The sequence below is a fragment of the Numenius arquata genome, chromosome 19 (assembly GCF_964106895.1).
Source record: "Numenius arquata chromosome 19, bNumArq3.hap1.1, whole genome shotgun sequence".
Taxonomy (NCBI): Eukaryota; Metazoa; Chordata; class Aves; order Charadriiformes; family Scolopacidae; genus Numenius; species Numenius arquata.
In genome coordinates, this window is record NC_133594.1 from 12,269,476 (window position 1) to 12,292,926 (window position 23,451).

General features: G+C 41.9%; 1 protein-coding gene across 1 annotated transcript; it reads left to right on the forward strand.

The window, feature by feature from the left end:
- The first annotated feature begins 13,758 nt into the window (after window positions 1-13,758).
- Window positions 13,759-16,612, forward strand: ZBTB34 (zinc finger and BTB domain containing 34). The gene is made up of 2 exons (XM_074161293.1): window positions 13,759-13,799; window positions 15,091-16,612. Exons 1-2 carry the CDS (start codon window positions 13,759-13,761, stop codon window positions 16,610-16,612), a joined length of 1,563 nt encoding a protein of 520 aa, XP_074017394.1.
- Window positions 16,613-23,451: the final 6,839 nt, after the last annotated feature.

Consider the following 23,451-nt stretch of genomic DNA (forward strand, 5'->3'; position numbering starts at 1 on the left):
GCATACATAAACTATAATAAAAGAGGTGGTGTCCAAGTACAGTGCTGGTAACAAGAGTGGGGGGAAGTTAACCAGCATCAAAGGCCTAAGCCTGTCTGGCCCCAGTTTATGTATTAAGTACTGCAATATGCAGGATAACGTACTTAAACAGATGACCCTGTATGGTGAAGCAAACACACACACAAAGGTAATTACTATTTAGATGCTTTTTTGAACTCCCAGTTACAAATTGTCTTAAGATACAACCGAACTGTATCCTGAACATGAATGTCTGGTACAAGCTGGGGGTTTACTACTCAGTGGGCTGTAATTACTGTAACTTCTTTTCCGGTATTCTACTTATAAACTTTAGTTTTTTTAAGAGGCTCTTAATTCTTAATCTTCTGATGCTTCAGATATTTTTCATATGGAGTTTTGTTAGAACAGATATTCCCAAATATGATGAACCCATTGCTGGCAATGGGCATGAATGGTCAGCACCATAGGAGTTCCTATTCTTAGCACTTAATTGAACTCTACAATAAACCTTGGTGGCCATATATAACCCTTGTAATCAAGGTAACTAAACAGGGATTTGCTCACTAACACTGTAACCTGCTTAATGTATAGAAGCACTTTGTATTTAAAAAAAAAAAACAAAACAAACAAACCATAAAACTTTATAAGTATGTTTTTTAAACTTAGAAATTATATTCCCTTTATGGTTTGTTTCCACACTGCTAACACTGTCTTTTTTAATATTAAAAAAATAATAATATTATAATGCTTGCCTGTTTACATGAGTGTAGAGGAAAAGGTTCTTGCACTCAATGGCCCTATTTTTCCATTCTCCAAGGCCTTACTACATACAGGGTGTCATTTCTGCAAGTACCATCATCACGTTTGAGGGAAGGTATTCTCATACTCATTTCAAGAATGACCTTGTATATTACATTAGTTCTCAACCCCTTTCAAATCGTCACTTCAGTGTTGCGTGAAAAGGTTAAGGGTACCTCTTCCCATTTAACCATAAAAAAGCTGGTCAGAAACACCAGGCTGAAAAAAAGCAAAAAATTATTTCTGTTAAACCCAAACCATCCTACAGAGCTGCCAGCAAAACCATTTCTTTTACCAGCTTGGAATGACTTTTATATGGGACGCTTCAAAGTTAAGCATTACTCCTATTTGCAGTTTAGAGTACTTTGAAATAAAGCTTTAAAATAAAATGTACTGCTAGAGACACTTTAAAGGTTTTATAACAGGTCCAGTAGATCACATTATAGAACCATGTCCTTTTTTAATGACTTAGCATGAATAGTAACTTTTTAATATTTGCCTATTACTGTTTGACCCCATATTAGTACATTGTCTTGAAAGTCCAGCAAATGTTGCTCCACTGATTTTGTAGCACTAGGCTTTCTGATGTTAATTTACATGAAACTGATTGCAGGAAAATACTGATATGATTGTTATTAGATCTAGTTGGGAGGATTGATGATTTAAGGGAAGCTTGAGATACATGTCTAAAATCCTTACTTTTGCTTTTCAAAGGCAAAACAGTTGTCTTGTGGTGTTTTTCTTGAATTTAATTTATTGCCCTTTGACAAACTTCTAATCACTGATTCGGGTTATTAGGAGAAAAAGATAACAAAAAAATCATTTAAACGCTTAAGGAAACACCTTTCCTTCCCCTTCCCCAGGCTCAACTGAAGTCCACCACCCTCAGACCAGGACATCTCCCTGGTCCGTTTCCCTTGTGTTCACGGAGTGCTGCATGCGTCTGTGCTGTTCTTGTAGTGAGGTGACAGATCTCATGGGAGGGCGGGCTCATGTGTGTACTGGCTTGTCTGGTGCTCTTCACTTCTTAGTGGTGTCCTCTGCTGTTCTGGGCTAGTTGGTGTCACTGCTCATAGTAACACTGGGCCATAGTCCCTTCAGGGATGTGCCAGTTCCAACTTGGGTCTCCTGTGGGTCTCAGTTACTCAGAGGTACCTGCTCTGGCAGGGCTTACCTTTGAGCCAAAGTGCCCTCAGAAGTGAGTCTCCTCAGGCGTGGACTCTGTCCTTCTCTGAGTGTCTCTATTCATGTCCTCAGTGTTTTCTCCAGGTGTTTTCCCAAGAGCAGCTCTTTGGTTCCTTTGCATGTGTTTCTTCCCTGGGAGTACCTTCTCCTCACGTGTCTCCCTGCACCTCTTGCCAGCAGCTGCCACTCTTTCTTAAATATGTCTGAGCAGAGGCACTGTGCGCACCTCTAGTTGAAGTTTTGGCATGAAATGCATCGTTTACATTAGTTTCAGTGCAGACTGTTTTGATCAGCACAGGGCAGTTGGCAACCTCCAGCCACATGTCACCTTTGCAGTCCCCTGCTACTGAAACCCTGCAATTCTGGCCTTGGGGAGAGAGGTGGGGAGAGCATCTGCCCTTGGTTTCTGTGGCCAGTCTGGCCCAAACTGCCACAACAGTAAACCAAGATCTGTCAGGCTCTTAATCTTTGCTGATGGAGTGGTCCTGTTCAAGATACAGGAAATTATTTCTTGTTAGTGGGGAGGAGGGAAGGGATACGTATATATATATATAAAAGTGAATGCATATGTATATGATAAATTTCATTAATCTTCCCTTAAGCTTCATCACCTTTAATGATATGGCTTAGAAACGTTTGTGTGTTTTTATATTGCTCACTGTTGGCTGTAGTAAAGTGAATGTCTTCTGAAAACCAGAGCCATTGTGCACGCAGGAGACTTTCAGAATGTCCTGCTACCGTGAAGCCATTCATTGTCTATCAGCGGTAAGAACGCTTAACGATACTACAGCTAAGTTCCTTTTCATTCCACTTTGTAACTAAGATGTTAATTACCATGGAATCTGTGTAACTGCCATTCTGAAAGATTCAACTGTTCGCAGGGTTAAGATCTCTGTTCAGGTGTATCAACTGTTTGCAGGGTTAAGATCTCTGTTCAGGTGTATATCTGACCCTTTTGAGGAAGGAGATTCCTATTTCACACACCACTCTTGGGGTTTTTGGTTTGTTTTTAAACATTACCTTGTTTGTTTTATGGGTGAGCAGGTAGACTTTAGAAGGTACTGTCAGCACAATTTTTGGTCTTAGCTTTTTTTCGTCTGAGGTGTTTCTGGGGTTGAGAAACTTTGTCCCATGTCAAAAGCAAGGCAGATGATCAAAGGCTGATGTATTTGGTTTCTCATTATAAAAAGAATACTGGATGTCCCTGTAGTATTGAGCCTGAAAGAATGGAGGCACATCAGATCTTGTAATCCCAGCTTTTGCGTTGGTGCCAGAAGGGTGACCTGTCTCTGAATTAGGAGAGCCTACAGCACTATATTGAGTATTTTGCTTTAACAGAATTGGAACCTTTCTCAAGACAACAAAGGAGAGTTGGGTTTTTTTGTCATTTAAATGCTTCATTGTATAGCTAGGCTTCTTTAGCTATAAGCTGTGAACTGTCAGTGCCCTAGGGGAAGATGCTGGAGAACAAAATGGTATATTTTTAATGTGATAAAATTGTAAGTTCCGATTTTTGCTTGAAGCCTGTGTCTGTCAATTGCTGCTCCTTTTTTTTTTTTAATTAATTACGGGATTCCGTATTTCTTCCAGAAATGTAACTGTTTATGCAAGTCAAGTGAATCTTCCTTAATGAGCTATAAGTTTTTATTCTAAACAAGTCATTTATAATAGTAAATTTGCATATCTTGATATTTTGTGAGATGTTATGCTTGTATTGCAGAGGTTGGATAGTTTTTGTCTATAAATATTGCTGTCCTAATTGTACAGCATGGTTTTAACTTAATGTTACTGTTCAGTATTTTCTTCTTATAGAAGAGTCCCATGCCCCTTTTTTTGTATAACATGTTTTAATAAATGTTATCTGTCAACTTTGTAAATGTTTTCTTAAGCTTGAATGAAAGGAATGCATGTCTAGTACCAGTATTTAATATTTCACTTTTGCCAAAACGATAAGTGCTCAAAGAAAGTACAAATCCAAAAGTCGTTGATATATAACTTTATTAAATATATAAAGAAAAAGTGTATTTAGTAACGTGTCTTCTTGAAATATTGAGAACATGCCAGCCCAGCCTAAGAAAACACCAAGCTGACTTTATAACACGATTTATAACACAATTCCAGAAAACTTCCTTTATAGTAGCAACCACTGTGTGTCCAAAAAGCCTACAAAAATCTACACGTTATCTGCACCCCCTGCAAGCTGCATTTGCAGGGAGTGCAGATAACGTGTAGATTTTTGTAGGCTTTGTATGAAAGAAATTTTATAGTATGCAAAAGCTTTGGGATATTTTATACTACGGAAATTTATACTATGGAAAAGTATTGGGAAAAGTACGCTATGGGAAAGATTAAGTTTGCAGGCACTGCCCTCTCCTCGCTCCTGTGGAACCGTCACAGCTGAGGCTTCTTACCGGGCATTCCCTAAGGCTCGCCATGGAAACGGAAGCGAGTGAGCTCTCGTTTAAAGCATATTCGGCTAATTCCTGGAGAAATGGGGAATTTGTGCACCGCGCTCCTCTGTCCGCAGCGACTTTAAATGGAACGGGGTGCACGCCCCGTGAGGCGAACGGTCGCAGGAGGGGACGGGGACGGGTCCGCGCCGGTAGCTGCGCGGGGCCTGGGACCTCCCCCCCCCTCCCGGGGCCGGGACATCCCTCCCGGGGCGGGCGCGGAGCCGGGCTCTTCGCGTCATCGCTGCCGCTGCCCGCCACCGGTGCGCAACTGAGTGCGCCTGACGTTATGCACCGACTGGCGGTGGGGGTTCTCGGAGCGGATGCGCCTGTGCGCGCCGGCCCCCGGTAACGCTGACGCTACGGTCCCCGCCGCGCAGCCGCCAGCCCGCCCCGGCGGCCGCCTCCGGGACCGGGGCCGGGGCGGGCCCGGCCCTGCGGCCCCCACAGCCCGAGCCGCGGGGCGGGCGGGCTGCTGACCCCCGGCGGGGCCCTGCCCGCCGCTCCCAGGCCGCGGCCCCGCCCCCGCCGGTGCACGTCACCAGGAAGCGGAAGCGCCTCCAGGGGAATCGGTTCCGGGTGCGAGTAGCTGTGGGAGCGGGCGGGAAGCGGTGGTGGGAGCGGGCAGGAGACGGGCCGGGGCGGGCCGGGGCCCCGCCATGTGAGAGACGCTGACAGCACCAGGTGAGCAGCGGGCGGGCGGCGCGGCGCGGCGGGACGGAGGCCGCGCTCCGGCAGGGGGTCCGAGCGCCCTGACAGGCCCCGCCCGGCCGGCAGCGGCGGCGGAACGGGCGGCCGGGCCGGCGAGCGAGGCCTCAGGTCTGCAACCGGCCGGCAGCTGCGGGGCAGGCCGCCGGGCAGCCGCTCTGCTGCCCCCGGCCCGGCCGCCGGGCTCGCCCCGCTCCGTCCTCGTCTCGGCAGACGCTGCCGCCGCGTAACCCGAGTCTGTGTCCCCGGTGCGGGTCTGGCTTTGCCGGTGGGGAGGCGGACGCGCGTGTGTCCGGGTCTGCCGGGAAGGCCCAGAGCCGCCGGCGGAGCGGGCCGGGCCGGGCGGAGGCCGTGTCGCAGCGGTGCTGCTGGCGGCCCCTGCCGCCGCCGCTGCCCCGTTGGAGGAGCTGGAAGCTCTGGGGGAGCCCCAGTCTCTGTAATTGCACCCTGCGGGTGTGCGTAGCGGACAGAACTGAGTTTATTTTATAATAAACCAAAGTTGAGAGTGAATTCGTAACAAGCCTGGGCAGTCTCAGAAGCGTTGCTGCGGGAGAGGCCGGTTCCCGCCCAGCGGGGGTGCCGCTCCGGCGCGGGGAGCCCCGAGGTGCCGGCGCCGCCCCCGGGCAGCGGGAGCCGGGAGCCTTGGGGCTGTCGGGAGTAGCGGATCGGGGAAATACTATGAAAATGTGTCCTTCAGAGCTTCACTTCAAATCTACTGCAAAAAAACCTTGCTAATATCTAGAGAATGCAGCCACTTCATCGCTTAGAAAAAACATTGGAGCCAAACAGTTGTGATTTGATGAAGAGTGACTAAGGTTATTAAAAAAAAAAAAAAAAGATGGATTAAAATGCATAATACTAACCAAATATTACCTTGGCAGCAAATCTTTTGTTACTGTCGTAGCAGAAGGTACAAAAGCCCTCCCCCCACACTTGCTAAAGCTCCAGGTGTATTTATACATCACAAGTCTCCTGTTATCGGCTGTGTTTTTATACCAATAGTGGTGTCTCAAAGCCTACGTCTCAAAGGTGTCAGATATTCAGAAAATGTGGACAGTAACTATTTAGGATTATATAACAGGTATGTTATGAAATTTGTGCACAAAATAAAAGTCTGTGATCATTACTTGTAAAATCTTACTGATTTATAGTTCATCATAAATATGCCCCTTTGCTTTACTTATCTGACCTAAGACTTTTGCTGATCTTGGCTGTCTCCAGTTTGCCTTCTAGTAACTTTTCTGTGTTCAGAACTAGATACATACCTGTAACTGCTTTTGTAGTAATTTGACTTCTAGAGCCAAAATTTAGAGATTATTTGTATTAAGGTTTCTAATCATTGGGTGAAACTTAGTTTATGTATCAATAGTTAATTTATTTTTACTATTTTAATCATTTCCATATAGGCAAGCAATTGTGAGGAAGACAATTTAAGAATAAGGGACAAAGTTGGCCCTTGGACTTCAGTTTCACAACTGCTTTCTTTAGATAACTGCTCAAAAAAGGCTCCTGGGTTTTTTCTATGAAATGCAGTTTCAATCATTTCCCTGCTGCACCATACTAAGCACTGGGAATAGGTTTGTAGTGTTACCGATATTAGCGTGTATGTATGTATGTGTGTATATATGTACACACATATAAATTAAAATTAATTGTTTTTAATTTCGAAATCATCCAATCCTTCAAGTGGTTTTCTGTTCCTCATGTTGTGAATCTTTGTGAGGTAAAAAGAAATCCTTTTCAACTTTTGTGAGAAAAAAAGTGTGAATCAGTAGAAAAAATCTGCAGAAAGTGTAGGGATTTAATGTATTGCTCACCTGCGCAAGTGGCAGATTATGTTCTGTGACGCTTTAGGATACCTGACAGGAGAGTTTCACTGGGGACATTTACACTTTGAGTAGAGGATGTCTCTGACGCCGAGTTTCGCTGTGGTGTTCTGATACCCGCTCGGGAAAGCCTGCAAGAGCTGGGCTGTCAAGTAACTACATTTCAGTCTGTACCAACTGGCTTCAGTTTCTGGGAAAACTGGGGGTTTCCTGCATTTTTATGAGGTACTGTAATGAAGTTTTACATTATTGTGTAGTCTCCACTACTATAACAAGATAGAAGTGAAGCAGACTCATCTTCAAAGCTGTTTTCCAATGAATAATAAGAGATACACACCTTTTATTTTAGCTTTGCTACAGATAATTTACTATTTCAAGTTTTGGCCAAACTGTCTGTATTTCCTTTGATTCCAATGGGAGGGGGTTTTAGCTTTGTTCAGACTTTCCCAAAACTTAACACACCTTGTGAATTAAATTTATAGAGCAATTTGTGAATGGTTAACCTTTGGAGGAATGAGGATTTGAAATCCTATGTTGTTAAGAAAGGAGCTAATTGCTTCTGTAGCCATTTATTTTTGAGAGATGTGGTTGTTTCCATAACTTCTGCATTACTCTGTGATCAGACTACTAGAAAGGTAGCTTAGTTCTCATTCAGGGATTTTTTGGATGGCTTTTGAATCGGGAATCAACTATGCCATAGACTGTTCAAAACGGTACTGAGCTTTTATGTGTAAACACAGGCTTGTGCTAGCTGTTTTTAATCATATGGCAGTTTTATCTCCCTGTTAGACGCGAATCTAACCGAGCGATGTGTTGGACTGAGCTGGAAAGGGGTTTGAGATCACTGCAGATGTAAAGGGTGCATAAATATAGTGCATTTTATCCTCTTGGAGAAAATGCAAACAAAATAAAACTTCATGCTGCAACAGAAATATTGACAGAATTTTCTTTTGTGCTGTAGCGTCTCTTAGGATCTGCAGATGAGCTCTTTGTTAAACTTCGCCTAAGTCCGTGACAGTCACTTACTTGTTCTGAGATGTCAAAATTTCTTGTTTATATGCAGCAATCTCTCCAGTTGTATCTACATTGTGTCTAAGTTTAAATATATTTGGGTGAGTTTAAAAGCAAAGAATACGAATCAACCTAAGCAAAGATTATTGCTTGATTTATTTTTCTATGGATAATGCTGCTTCTAGAATTCAGCTTCTGGAATTTTTGAATTTTTGAAATTCTGGAAACTAAGAGTTTCAGGAAAGAAGAGTATAAATAAGAGTGATTTATTTGACATGACAAATACTGAGCAGCAAGTCGGTACTCCTGTGGTGTTCCATTCAAGGGAGGCTTTGAAAGAAAATGCATGAAACCATCATTTTGTGTGGTGAACCAGATACTTGTAATTTTACTGCTGATCTTAAAGCCTGTTGTTTTGTGTCATTAATTTCTTTGGTTTGTGTGAATTGCTGTTACAAGATAACATCTAGGAGACCAAAGTCAGAATGACTAAAGTTTACAACAATTTTTTGCTTGCTGTAGTGCTATGTTTTGTGTGATAAATGTTACGTTAAAGAGCTTTTAAATGCTAGTTCTATGTAGTGCACTCAAAGTTTAGAAAAATCTAGTTAGTACACAAAGACTTATTTTATATATCCCTTCCATTAAGCTCCAAGTTTTTCTGTAAGTATCAAGTGGAAACATTCCCCCAATCATCCTTTCTATGGTTCAAAGGAGTTGTTTTAAATTTATAAATATATATGTCTCTGTGTGTCTATGATTTTAGTGCATAGATTACATGGAGAAGTGTCATTAGGTATATTTTCTGTCACCAGGAGGATGCCTCTGGCAGTGTGTTGCATAGACCACAAAATAGACTGCAGGAATGAGCTGAAAATGCACAAGGCTCAATTTTTATTATTTAGTGTGTGTGTTTCTGGAAAAACCTTTAGCACCATTGATTTTTAAATCTGGAAAAAAGGTAATACCTGATTATCTCACTTGAGATAAATAGAAAATAATTTGGTGTCCTTCATCCTTTAAAGAGTAGAGAGTTCTTAGGAAGATGGCTGCTTGAATTTAGGAAGAATTGAAGCAAAAACCAGTGCTACATATTTACCTACTGCTGCTTATATTATTACAAGTGTGTCACAGCTCTGCACAAAATCATCTCAGTTGTTGGGAGAGTAGCTTTTCTTCTTCTTCTTTTTTTTTTTTTTTCCTTTTTTTTTAAGGGCTGTGATACTGAAACGGGTTTTCCAGCCGGGGGGACGTGTGCTGTACCTTGGGGCTGGGTTTTCGGGGAAGCGGCAGCGCTGCTCTCCAAGGGCACCGTGTGTTGCCTTTTAAAAGAGATTATAACACTGCTGTTATGAGAGGTATAAGGTGGTAAAATATTAGATGATCAGTTTCTTCCTTGTTTTCAAAGATTATTTGAAGAGGACTGTCCTAGAAGTGCCCCTGGGCTGTGACCGCCTGGCAGCAGCTCCTCGTGGGTACCCTGGTACTATTTACTGGGGCTGCTGCCATCTGAGGACTAAGACAAATGCAAACCTAGAGGAGTGAGGGTGATGAAGATTTTTGCCCTAAAACTTCCATGATCACAGCGCATAGGGTCACATTCCTAAGTTAAAATGCTCTTGAATGGTGATACATTTTTGCAATTATGTCTTTAGTTCTCCCCAGTGGTGCAGTAAATAGTGAATCCTACCAAATGCAGGGGAGGAGTACGCTGATCTATACAAATACCTGCTTTTTTTTTCTTGCCTTTTCTCTGTATTCTGAGCAGTAATGTACAGAGTGTCCATTCTTCATGTCATGGAGAACCTTTTTTGTTTTAGTCTTAATTTTCCTTACGATCCTCCTAACTTCTCTATGGATTTCTGTTTTCAGACACATGCTACAAGAGCAGTGATTTGTAACGTGTGTTTTTTCCCAAGGAACCTGTCTTGCTGAGCTAACTAAAGAAAAGGCAAGGGATCTTTTCTCACACCTTTGTGTGAGTTAAAATGAGCATAATTTGTATCATTCACCTGTCTCTGAGAGCGGCGAATCATACAGCAGTGAGTGAAGGAAATCAAACAGGTGCAGACTTAGAAGCAGAAACTAATACCACGTTGGCAGCCACGCGGCTTCGTGTTGTAGTTATATGATGCTTCCTTGCTGCTACTGTATGATGTCAGTAAAATTAAATACCGAACGTGTTTTGTCACCATCTATTCTTGGTTTTTTAAGTGAAATAAGAGCTTTCATAGAACATAATTTTTAAAGTTTCTTATGAAATCTAATGAGAAATGTTAAATGCATGTCACTCTCATGTTCACAGGTTACTTCAGTGAACACTGTTGTTGGAGGACACAGGGCAGCAATCCACTACTAGTAAATTCGTGTTATGGTCTACGTTTGCTGTATAAGACCTTGATGAATAATTGTAATGCAGAGGCAAAGAGAATTGATATGATTCTTTTGAGTGTGGCTGGATCATCCCCTACAGAAATAGGCAGGAGGCTCCGCAGGGCGCTGCAAGGGCTCAGTGACCTCAGTGTCCACTTCTGCCTGTGCTTCACGGTTAGAAAGCCTTTAGCCAATTTCTTGCATACATAATATCTATGAAAGCCTTAAACGCTTTCATCTATGTATGCAGGAAGGTTAAGATAAGACCTATTCATAGACAGGTGCCCCAGAGGTGATCTTAAATTTTACAGGACTTCAACCTACCGTTACACTATCCCACATAGGCAGGGGTGGAAGCTTAAGCAAAACAAAATGCATTGCTTTTTAACAATGAGAGTACTTAACATTGCTATGAGTTGTCTTAGCGCTCACTACCCCCCAAACACTTGAGTTTGTATAATTGTCTTCATTCTGAACTACTATACAGTGGTCTTGGACCTAAAGAACACAGGTTACCTCTGTACGTGCTGAAATATCACAGAGGGTGCTGGACTTGACTTTTGACTACACATTAATTTTTTTCTCTTAATCTCTGCTAATTCTATGAAGAATTGTTATGTGCATTAAAGTACTTACATTCTCATGGCTTTGAGAAGCAAAGTTGCCTTATGACTGTCTGGTTAACTGTAGAAATAACTTTTTCTTTAGATCATACAGTGGATGTGTCCAAAATTAACTTGTGTTTTAGAGTAACCTTTCTGCTTCAGTTTAATGCTGCTTGCATCACCTCAGAGAAGAGGTTAGGGAGACATTCCAACTTGGAGAAAGCTGTTAAAAAATTGGGGGTTTCTTATAAACCTTTTCAAACTGTAGCGATCTTCCAGGATTGTTTCAGGAGTACTGCAACCTTAAATCATGTTGTCTTGAAAGAGCTACTGGCCTGCCAGCATTGATGAATAATTAAGTATTGTTATGGTACGGTACCCTGCTGAATAATATTTTGGTTAATTCTATTGGAATTTGATTATGGAGCTGCTAACTTCTGTATGCAAATAAAATAAAACCTTCTTGTGTATTGGAATATAATCTAAAGATTACTTTCATTTTCTAGATAGTTACATTGGTGATTTATGCGAATAAATGAGATTGTTGTTCTTCTACCCATTATTTATCAATAAAGTATTACTAGTGGTGCCTGCTTCTCTGACCTGTGTAAGGGCCAGTCTCGCCTTCCCAAACTGATGGAAGGAAGTTGGGGTGCCCTGATACCAACCCCAGCAAAATTACTGCAGTCCCAGTGCTGTTCTGCTGCGGTCCTGCCTGCTCCCCAGCATGGCGTTTGTTGGCAGCCTCCTCAGGTCCAGCACCGCTTCAGCTTGAGGTTTCAGAGTTTGGCTGAAAGCAAAGGACGGGGTTCTGTCAAGTGCTGCTGCTGTTCAAAATTCTTGTTATTTCACCCCAGCTGTCTACCCCTGCGATGTTTTCAAGATCGCAGGAAGCATGCATCTTCAAAGGAAGAAACTAAGGTGGAAAAGTAGTCACAAGTGCGTGATGTAGCTTGTTTACTTTCTTCTTTTTAAGAGCAGATGGGTACAGAAACTCATTGTCTACTGCTTTTTGGGCTGTGCTTTGTGTACTTGATCTGTTTGCTTTCAAAGCAATACTGTATGTTCCCTTGATCCCTATTTCTGGTTTTCACTGCTTATCTGCTACACTGACAGCCAGACTTACAGACCTTTAACTCCATCGTTCACTCCACTCACTACCAGGATTTGTGCTGTTTACTCCTAACATTTTAAGAAGAATAAGCTTCTTTGTTTCCCAAAAGAAAGACAAAACAACTCTGACAACAAGGGTGTAAAATTGCTTATCAATAGATATATATGCCTATGGAGATAATTACCTGTTCTAACAGAGATGAGGTGGGCAAGGACCACTGAGGGTCACTTTCCTCTTGGCACCCCTCTCTTCCTGGTTCTCGTGGTACGTGTTCACAGTCCATTTTCAATGTGTGGCCCAGTCCTAGGGAGTGTGAATTCACCTAGAGATGCTAAGATGCCGTAATCAAAAGAACGTATTTTTTTTTCCTCCATGGTAGGGCATAAAATGTCCATCTTCTTTCTACTTAGGTGCCTATCCTTAATTCATTCCTTCTGTCTGGACCTAGTGCTAGTGGTGACAGTTTGTATTTTAATATTTTGTCCTGCACTAAATTGTTCTCCATTTTACTGAGTAAGAGCCCTTGGGAAGGTATGGGACAAGGAGAGGGGCTGCTTTCTATATATGACAAACTTTCTGTATGTTCTAAACACACACAAAGAAGGAGTAATTTCTGGTGGGATTTGAGTGAGGCTTGACCAAGATCTGGTTCCTGAGCTCAAAGATCCGAAATGATGCAGGACCGACCAATCATGGCTGCTGGGGACTGGTCTTGTAGCCTGCACACAGTCCTCAGCCTGGGCAGCTTGTCACCTCAGGTCCACAACAGCCCTTCCTCCACTCAGCAGAGAGCAGCTTCATCAGGAGTGTCCTGACGTGTCCCCTGTGCCTGGCTCCTGAGCCCCAGGGACGCAGGGCTGGGCTGAGGGAGCCCCGCTGCCCTCAGATGGGGGGGCTGGCAAACGTGCGCCCGCTGAGCCCTGCGTCCCCCCACGGCAGCGGGGCTCTGCGGGGTGCTCAGAAAACATTCCTCTGGCCTTTGCCTGCTCCACTGTTCCCTTGGGTTTATTGTTTGGTGTAATGTTTGATTTCTGAGCTGTGTCTGACTCTCGTCAGCTCACAAGCTCTGAGGCGTTTTGTAGCTTTATTTGCTGAATAAAAGAACTCTCCTGCCAAAGCTACCTTTGTATGGATGGCTGCCATCATCTCGCTTCTGTTAACCACCCTTTAGTCCTTATTTCCCTCATCAGATATAAGAGCATATAGAACGTCTTTTCCCCTGCTTTTACATAACAACTGTAAAAACTCAAATGAAGTCTCGTTCACCCATTTTCATCTATGACACATTGGTAACTTACAGAACATGTTTAGCAACTCTGATAACCTGATTTTGAATGCTCTGTGAGATTTTTTGACCGTTTTCTAAATCATATGTAATTCTAGTGAAGTCAGGAAGCTGCATGCCTTGTTTCTTTGCCAAGAAGTTCCATTTGTCAAGATTATGAATGTTAGTTTTAAGTGACAGCCCAGTGATACAGCTCCAGTTCTTTCCTGTGGTTTTTTTATCATATTCCTGCCTGTTGATTTTGTTTTTAGAGTGCTTGAATTTTCCTAATTTGATTTAAATTGTTCATATGTCCCATTACAGCATGTAACATAAGACATAAATAGAAAAAAAAATCCACTAGCATGTTGTGATACATTGGACATGCTTCCTGCATCAGAAGTCAATGGATGATGTTGAGATCTGTTTGTTCAATTGGAGAAACAGGTATGGTGGCAACATTATGTGTTTAGACTTCTGCATTAATTAGAACAAGAATAGCAATAAAAGTCTGAGGGTTGTTGGGTGCTTGATTAGGGGCCCGGTCTTGGAAGTGTGAAGTGGCGTCTGCTACAGATAGACGCTCTCAAGGGGAGACATGCCTGTGTGCTCTTCATGATAATGCTCTATGAAAAATTGGTAAAGTGCTTTTCTTTAGATCTTGTTTTGAAATGTACACACTTCTCTAAAGCCTCTTGGAGCATCCTTTCCCAGTGTCAGGCAAGTCTGAGCAGTCATGGCTTTTGAGTTAGGTTAGAGTTTAAATGTCAAATCATTCTAGCTAGGAAATCACTGCTGTGTCAGACGAGCTTCACATTGTGGTGGGTTGGTTTTTTATGAAAAAATTAAAATCAAAAAAGGAAATTTAAAAAATTGAAAGTCCATGGGTGGCTCAAACACTTTTCTTTCAAGTGCTGCCTCAAATATTGACACAAATTGATTATTATCTGGGAACCTCTGACACACTGGGTAAATAGTTTGGAATTGAGTCCACACTAAATGTTTCCTTTCATGAGGATTTCCTTGTTTTGTGATGTGAATACTGAAAGATTGATTTTTAATTTTTTAAAATAATTACTGAGATTGTTTTCTAAGGGGGTAAATGTTTAAACAGAAATGTCACTGGTGTAGTATATTGATCTCCTTTGACATAAATATGACATATGGAATGTTTTTTTTTTTAATATTTGTGTGTGTGTGTGTATGCACACACACACACATACGCACATATGTGCCTGTGGCTTTTCTTTAGCAAGTTTTTCAAACTTGATGAAATACCTTCCAAAAATCATTCCTGAGCAATTTAACAGTGCAGTTCCCTGCAAGTATCGGTGTAGTATCTGCCTTGAAGACCTACTAAGGGTTCTGAAGTTTTTAACTTGTCTAGTGACTATGAAGTGAATATTCTTTTGGGAGGGTGGGGATACTGTTCTGCAGTTCTTACCGGGAAGTGAACTTGCAAAGCTCCTTTTAGCACATGGACTGTCCCAGGGAGACTCTAATGGACAATTGAATTGTCAATGTTGCAGAGGGATATTTCAAATTATAGAAATGCAAGAAATGGGTAGGTTAAGGCTCTACTTTTTGTAGTATATCAAGTATTTATACCAACAGTTTTGTTGTAGCGCACCTTAAACAGATCAATGTGATGATTTGTCTTCAACGTGTACAAGCGTTCGGTTTTGAAATGGAAAACTGTGTTCGTTCTCAGTTGTAAATCTTCTCATTTTTCTTTCAGATTGCTCTTTACATCAGTAGAAATGGACAGCAGCAGTTTCATTCAGTTCGATGTGCCCGAGTACAGCAACACTGTTCTGAGCCAGTTAAATGAGCTCCGCCTGCAAGGGAAGCTGTGTGACATAATTGTGCACATTCAGGGTCAGCCGTTCCGAGCCCATAAAGCCGTCTTAGCTGCCAGTTCTCCCTATTTCCGTGACCATTCAGCATTAAGCACCATGAGTGGCTTATCAATATCAGTTATTAAAAATCCCAATGTTTTTGAGCAGTTGCTGTCGTTTTGTTACACTGGAAGGATGTCCTTACAGCTGAAGGACGTCGTGAGCTTTCTCACCGCAGCCAGCTTTTTGCAGATGCAGTGCGTCATTGACAAATGCACACAGATACTGGAGAGCATTCACTCCAAGATCAGTGTTGGTGATGTTGACTCTGTCACGGTTGGTGCTGAAGACAATTCAGAAAATCGCAATGGAGTTAAAGACAGCAGCTACTTTGCCAATCCCATTGAGATCTCTCCCCCCTATTGCTCTCAGGTGCGACAGTCGGCAGCGGGCGGTGACCTCAGGATGGAAACTGCTCCAGGCAAAGCCCTGCGCAGCCGTCTGCAAGAAGAAGGGCACTCGGATCGAGGAAGCAGCGGGAGTATCTCTGAATATGAGATTCAGATTGAAGGGGATCATGAGCAAGGAGACCTGATAGTAAGGGAAAGTCAGATTGCAGAGGTGAAAGTTAAAACGGAGAAGGCAGAGCGGCCGAGCTGCTCAGACAGCTCTTCCCTGGGCGATGATGGGTACCACACCGAGATGGTGGATGGAGAACAAGTGGTGGCAGTCAATGTCGGTTCCTATGGGTCTGTCTTACAGCATGTCTATTCGTTTACCCATGGCTCGTCGCAGGCTGCAGGCGTGTCCGAAACCTTCGGCAGCCTGAGCAATACGAGCCCTTCCAGGTCAATGCTGAGCTGCTTCCGAGGGGGTCGTGCGCGCCAGAAACGGGTACCCACCGGTCACCTGCACGGTGATGTCCAGGGCTTGGTGCAAGGGGCTGACAGTGAAGCCATGGTGAGTAACCCAGGATATGAGAATAGTCCACGGGAAAGAAATACAAGGGGTCACTGGTATCCGTACAATGAGAGGCTCATTTGTATTTACTGTGGAAAGTCTTTCAACCAGAAAGGGAGCCTTGATCGACACATGCGGTTGCACATGGGAATAACTCCTTTCGTGTGCAAGTTTTGTGGGAAGAAATACACCCGCAAGGACCAACTCGAGTATCATATTCGTGGTCACACAGATGACAAGCCCTTTCGCTGTGAGATCTGTGGAAAATGTTTTCCTTTCCAGGGTACGCTAAACCAGCATTTGCGAAAAAATCACCCTGGGGTAACAGAAGTAAGAAACAGGGTAGAGTCTCCAGACAGAACAGAAGCTTTTGTGGAACAGAAAGTAGATAATGATGCTTCAGCTTCTGAAGCTATGGATTCTAGTATGGAAATTCATGCAATGTCTAACGCATCTGATTAAAATACTACATTCTAAGTGCAACACAAACAAGCACATTACTAATGTATTTTTTTTAAATCTGCTATTCTTTTAGTAATCTTCAGTACAAGTATAACAGCCTTTTAATTTTCCTGACCTTCTGGAAATCAGTTTGAAATGGTTTCTGGAGAAGAATTACATAAGTATTCTTTGTTTTTGAAGGAGGCTGAGTTGGTTTCGTTTTGTTTTTTACCTTTGAAGATGCTCAAAATGTAGAAGACAGTGTGCTGGGGAAAGGATAGGAAGATTCTGCTGAAGTGTCCCCACTGGTTGATCTGTCAAGACACAAATTCCAGTGGAGAAAGATATTAGAATAAGATTGGCAGCTCTGCTGGACATGCCGAGAAGCTCTAATCTCCCTTATTTTATTTCCTAAATCCTGTTGCTGGTAATGAGCTACACAGCAGTGGGGAGAATATTGGAACTTTGATTCCTTATGTGTGTCACAATGAAATCTGTTTGCTTTTACTAACTGGTTTTGGTAGTTAGTCTGTTTATATATATAAATTTGCTTTATATATATAAAATGCTCTCACTTTTCCTATTCTGGTTGAGGTGAATGTAAAAGTACGTCAAGGTTTATACTATGTATGACTTTCAACTGCTGGTCTCCTCTCTGGTTAGGATCTAGGACTTCAGACTTCAGGAGGATGGGTTTGGTTTTAAAAGAATGTTGTTTAGTTTTCATTTTATTAAACTATTACTTTGTGTGCAGAAGTGAGCGAAGTGAATTACCTTGTTTTAATAGCTTTGCTTTATAACATATGTAAACCAAATGCCATAAATCTATTAAATTATGGTTAAATTGTTGAGAGGTTTTGTTAGTTGTCTAGAACGCAAGCTAGACAACCTGTGGTGCTGACCTTTTTATATATATAGAGATAGATATATCTATATATATATTTAAAAAACAAATAATTAGCAAAGCTAAAAGTAGCATTGTGGTTTTAAATGTGTTTTTACTGGCCTCAGAATCTACCTTCATTTCGTACTGTAGAACCATACCAGGTAATTAACTTCATCACTCTTCGTGGTTGGTTAAAACCCCGAGAGAGATGATGTAGTTTAAACTACAGTATTTCCAAGCAGTGTTTTAATAGGTCTCTTCACAGAGAGCTGTTTTCAGGTGCACATTGACTTCCTACTTAAAGCTCCAAGTGATGCATCAGCACTTGGAATTTGTACTTTTTTTTGTATAAAAACAAATACTCTATGGGAATTTCGAGCAATATGTCTGTTATTTCATGTGTGAGTATTACAGAGTTGCTATGGCTTCCCTACTATTTTCAGTGGTTGTTTTCTGCATAAAGGAACTACCAACAACTTTAAAAATACTCTAAATCTTTTTGTTTCACCAAATGTTCCTTTTAATATGGTGCTAACTTCATCATTTAGGTCAGTATAATATATAAAATGTGAAACCTAATGGTAACAGTTAAGCAAAAGCAAAAAAAAAAGGCAAAAAAAATCCAAAACAAACAGACAAACAAAAAACAATAAAAAAAGCCCTCACCACAAGAGAAAACACAAACCAATAGCTTAAGAGACCTCAAAAGCATGAACTGGCAAACACTACTGTGTGAAATTCTACCTGAACAGAATTAAATTAATCACACGCTTGATTAAAATACAGGTTTTATATGATTGGGCCTTAAGTTTGTTTAGCAAATATTGAAAATACACCTGTGAACATGCTGTGTAACTCCTGAAATTTAGAAAACTAAAGCTCATTCCTAAAGTCCAGGAAAGCAAAGAGGTAGGTTTGCTATCTTGTAAAGCTTTTCTGGCTCCTGCGAAGTTAGGGCGTATTTGCGCAGTAGCTTTATTAAATACACTAGCTCTGAATATTGTGACGGTCTGCAATAAGAATTTCATGAAGTACAGATTTACAGTGTAAACCCCACCTGCTCCATTGGAGCAGTTTCAGTTAAACTGAGTACGTGATTTGCCTCTTTGTCCTAAAATTGCGTAAATGAAGAGGCAGAGGGTGGGGAGATGTTTCTCTCCTTGAAGCAAGGACAGAACTTTTGTTTGCAGTGAGGGAAAGTGTGTGTCTGTGTCTAGGGAAGGTAGTTTGTATGTTTACCCGCCTAAAAACATGTTGGCGTTTCTGATACTGTTTTTTTTCCTAAATGTTTGTTTTAAGTAATTAAATGCAAAAAAAAAAAAAAAAAAGTGTTTTGATGAATTCAGCTTGAGACAGGCAAAATCCAAGAAATGTACAGTTCTTGTTAACCCTTTGTCTTGGACCTGTGCTGTGGTGCCTTTGGTGTGACCTTTTCCATGGAGGTATGAGCTGAGGACAGCAGGATGTGGGTACTACTGTTATATTTCTTGAATTTCTGTGTGTCACAATCTTAACATTATTTAAATCTAGTTCTTTGTATTTGTAAATGTATTTAAATGGTTTGAGTTTACCAAAGAGTGACTTATCCAAAATTGTCTTTGACAAAAACAAACAAAAAACCATCACTTTGATTGTACAGGTTCAGGTTCAAAACATTGTAACGGGACTGTTAAGGGGCAGGAAATGATCCCTTTTTCTACAAAATCATGATTCTGCGAGTTCCGCTTCCTCCTCTTGGTGTTGATAGGCCATTTCCCCCTTGCGCTGCTCGCAGCGCTCATAATGATCAAGCCATAGCACGGGGCTGTGAAGGGCAGCCGTGCTTCAGAGGGTGCGTGCGTCGGTGAGCGTAGAACACCACCGAGCATCACATTTACACTTGCAAAGTGTGTGACTCTGGTAGAAAACGAACTTCAAACCTGGCGACAGCAATTAAATTGTGCCTTGTCACATAATGATTTGCCAGGATCAACATTGTCATGACACATGAAGCATTTTCGGGTTGAAGTTCATTTCACAAGTCACCAGAACAGAGTGTGCTGTGTCATTTTAAGCAAATTATGGAAGTACTGTACGGTGTCTTGTGTCTGTACAGTTTTAAGTTAGCACAGAGCTGTTACACATTTCATTTACAATAAATGCAGAAGTCAATAAAATATGTGAAGTAATATTTGACAGCAAAATAAATCATGAAATTATATAGGCTGGTTCATAATTGAGTCTCTTCTTAATCTACCTTTTTAATTATAGACAAATGTGAAAACAGTGACAGTGTCCTTTCCTCTAGATGTTTAATTATGACAAACTGTGAAAATAAAGGATTTTATACCTTTGCTAATGTTTGTGGTTTTAAACAGTTACTTTAGTTTTCTTAATCAGTTATCTTCCACACTACTTCTTTTAAACTTGTAAATACATTTAGAAAATAGCTTTGTAAATACTTACAGTATAATAAAAGTTCAGTTTGGTCAATAAGGCCTCAAGATTGGCTCTGCTTTTTTAGCGTGAAACCTTTCAATAGCATAAAGGATACTGTCAGTTCACTGTTCCGCAGAAGATACTGTAGGCCTAAATTGATAGTTCTTAATGCAGTCTTCCCAAGCGTAAATTCCTGTCTTATGCTGAAGCCTTTGGTTTACTTTTAGACAAAGCAGTGAGGCCTCTTAATGTTTAGGCTGAATTATGGGAAGAACAGCAGGAATAAAATCAAGGGCTGGGAAAAGATTGAATGAGCTTTACCTTTAAATATATATATATATATATCTCTTATTTGAATTTTTGTATTAGTTTACTGTGATTCTTTTATGGTCATTTTTCTAAACAGGTTTCACATGAAACCATTGAAAGGGACTCAAATATGCAACACCTAATCTATTTTCCAAGGGAATTTTACCCTTGAATGGTGCTTTTTGACTGGTCAGGGTTATTTATTAAATTTTATATTTGAAAGTATTTGGGGAATTATGTAAATTCTTTATATGAATCTGTTTATTTCATTAATTGTAAATTTCATAATACTCAGTGATCGAATTGGAAGTTTAGGAAAGTCATTCAAAATGTTCAAAGTTTATAATCTGTGTGCATTTTACATATATTTTAACAAGTGCCAGAATAGCTGTATTTAATATTGTAGATTTAATACTACTTGCACATCCCTGTGACAGCATTAACTTAAGTGACGCAAGTTTACATTTAAAAAAAAAAAAAGCTAAAGGAAGAAGTGAGCCTGGGAGACGTGTTCCTGAGTCTCTCTGGGGGCCGTGGGGGCCGGGGTCGGTGCCAGAGCGGGGTCTCCCCTTCTCATGGCCTGAGCTCAGCCAGGGCTGGCACCGACGGCTCCCGCTGCCCCTCGGGCTAGAGGTAGAGCTCTTGCACGATTTTAACAGTGTTTGTTTCTGACTGAAAAATTGTATTTTTAAATAATTTTTATTTGTATGGTTGTTTTTCATGATAAATAATTGAACAGTTTGAATGACTTCACTTGGTGTCATTATCTTGCAATATAAACCGGTAACCTCACAACTCCAGACTTCATCACCATATGAAGTAAATGAAGCTAGCTAAGCTGATGCTGTAACAATTAATAACTTGCCATTAAGGATTATTTTATAGCATGAATTTTAAAATATTTATTCAAATGATATTTTACTCTTGTATTCACTTTGTTTTTAGATTTGTGACATGAATATTTCAGTGCTGCTTTATTTTGTTCTGATGAATTTGTTTCTTGCTTGTAAATTGCTTTTTTTATGGTATAAAGTCAATGGGAATTGCTGTTTGTAAATTAAAATGCTTCTAGAGCAAATATATGGTGTCAGTGTCTACATTTAGATATTTGATTACAAAGGGACTTGCATTTTAAATGCTTTTCCTGAAGTGTTATAAAAAGTTGCAGTTTAATACTCATTGCCAACGAGGAATCAAAAGTCTTTGTAGAGACAAACTACTCTTGAAGTTTCTCTTTTTTGCCCACGTTGATCATCTGGGGTTTGTGCTCCAAAACCTTGTCCAACTCTCAGAGGAAAACACGAAACCAGCAGGGTGGTGGCAGAGTGTCTCCCTGCAGCCCAGGTCCGAGCCCCTCAGTCGGGGTAACGCTGTGGGGTGGGTTGGCCAGTCCCTGAGACCCTACGGGCAGGTTCAGAATGACTTCAGTGTTTTAGCAAAACATCTGTTCAAATCCCCTGAAAATGGGAGTGATACAGAATGGGGTAAAGAAGACATGGCTGTGAGGAGAGGAATAAATGTGATGTTACTTTTAGCTGAAAAGCAGAGACAGAACAGAACATACTTTGTGTATTCCCCTCCACGATGTTTTGTTTTGTTTGATTTGGTAGAATTGTTTCATCTTGTCAGGGAGCCATCCAGGCTGTGTCCGTGGAACGTGATGCAGTTACAACCTTTAGAGCCAAGCTGCTCGTCAGTTCCTGCAGAAAACACTGACTGTTTCCTTTGTTGCCCGTCTCTGCCCACAGACGGATGGTACCGGCGGCTGTGGCTGTTCCCTGCGCAGACGTGTGGGTCGGGAGGAGCGTGAGCCGACGTGATGCTCGGCAGGCGCGTTGCCAGCACCAGGTTTGCTGGCAGCAGATATCGGGGGCAGGCACAGACCTGGCACAGACGGGGCACCTGTGGAAAGTGCTTTCAGTCGGCGAGGCCGCAGGAGGGGCTGCTCCCAGCATCGCCCAGTGGTTTCTGTTTGAAAGCAAGTGCAAGGCCGCCTCCTGGACGTGGTTGGCTGCTCTTTACTTGCTTTAGTCAAGCAAACCAAACTTGTTGTATTTTGCTTACAATGCTGTGCAAGTATAATCTAAGTTCTAAAGTTCTAGATAGTTTATCCTTTAGAACAGATACCGTTCCTAAGGGCACCAAACTTTAGGGAGTGATGAGGGAAGGGAAAGTAACTGGGAACTTCTTCCAGGTAGAAGTGGAACCTGTCTGGTGCTTCTGAGAATGTGGTTTTCTGTAAGAACGGGGTGTCTTCGCACCATCAGAGCAACATGTGCGTAACATGCGCACAGCATTTGGGCAGCGTGCCTATAGCACGAGTGGTACTGGCAATTATAGAAGTAACTTGAATTGTTAATGAAATAAAACGTTATTTCCTTTAAATTGCCTTTTTGGGGGCGGGGGGAGCGGAGAGGAGAGGCAGGGTGTACATTTTAAAATTGCATTCTTTTGAAAAGCACAAAATTGTAGCACTAGCAAAATGAAAATATGCCACTATGGATAGCAGTAAACGACTGGTCCTGGTCACCTGGCCCTGAATGTAGTGGAGTTTGGTCAAGGGCATTAGAGAAAATTTGTGCTTTTATGAAGGTTCCTAATTCTCTGTCCGTTGCGCAAACAGCTTTTTTCTAGTCATGCAAGAAGGATGTGTGTAGGGGCTCGTAACGCTGAGCGGGTACAAGAGATCTCCCTTTCTGCCAAACATCTTAAGTTCCAGCATCAGAAAAAAAAGGGGTAAAACAGTATCGGGGAAGATCTGCGTGACCGAGTGTGACAAGGCTCACAAGGCAGCGGGAGCTCTGGGACCCTCCGTCTGCGCTGCGGCGCTGAGCCAGGCTCGTGTTCCGGCATCGCTTCCCCAGCCTCGCGCTGCGCAAAAGCAGGGATAGCAGAGGCTGCCAGGAGGGGAAAAGGTAAAAGGGTTTTGGTTGGAGAGGCAAGTTGCAGTCACCCACAGTGGACTTTCTGGGCATTGAAACAAAGGAGGGGTTTGAAGGATGGATTTTGGAGGCAATTTTGCGAGGCTGATGGAGAATGCGTGAGCATGAGGTGGTGTCAGAGGAAGTACAAGGGTGCTTGTTTGAGAACGTAGTGACCCTGGCTGTCTTAAGTGAAATGTGATTGTGAGAAAATAGATGTCTTGAGGATTAATGGAAAAGCTCTTAAAGGTGAAGACACATATTGATTTTGGAAGAGAAAACTTGGGAAAACAATGAAGGTACATGACCAAAGCAACAAGATTAGA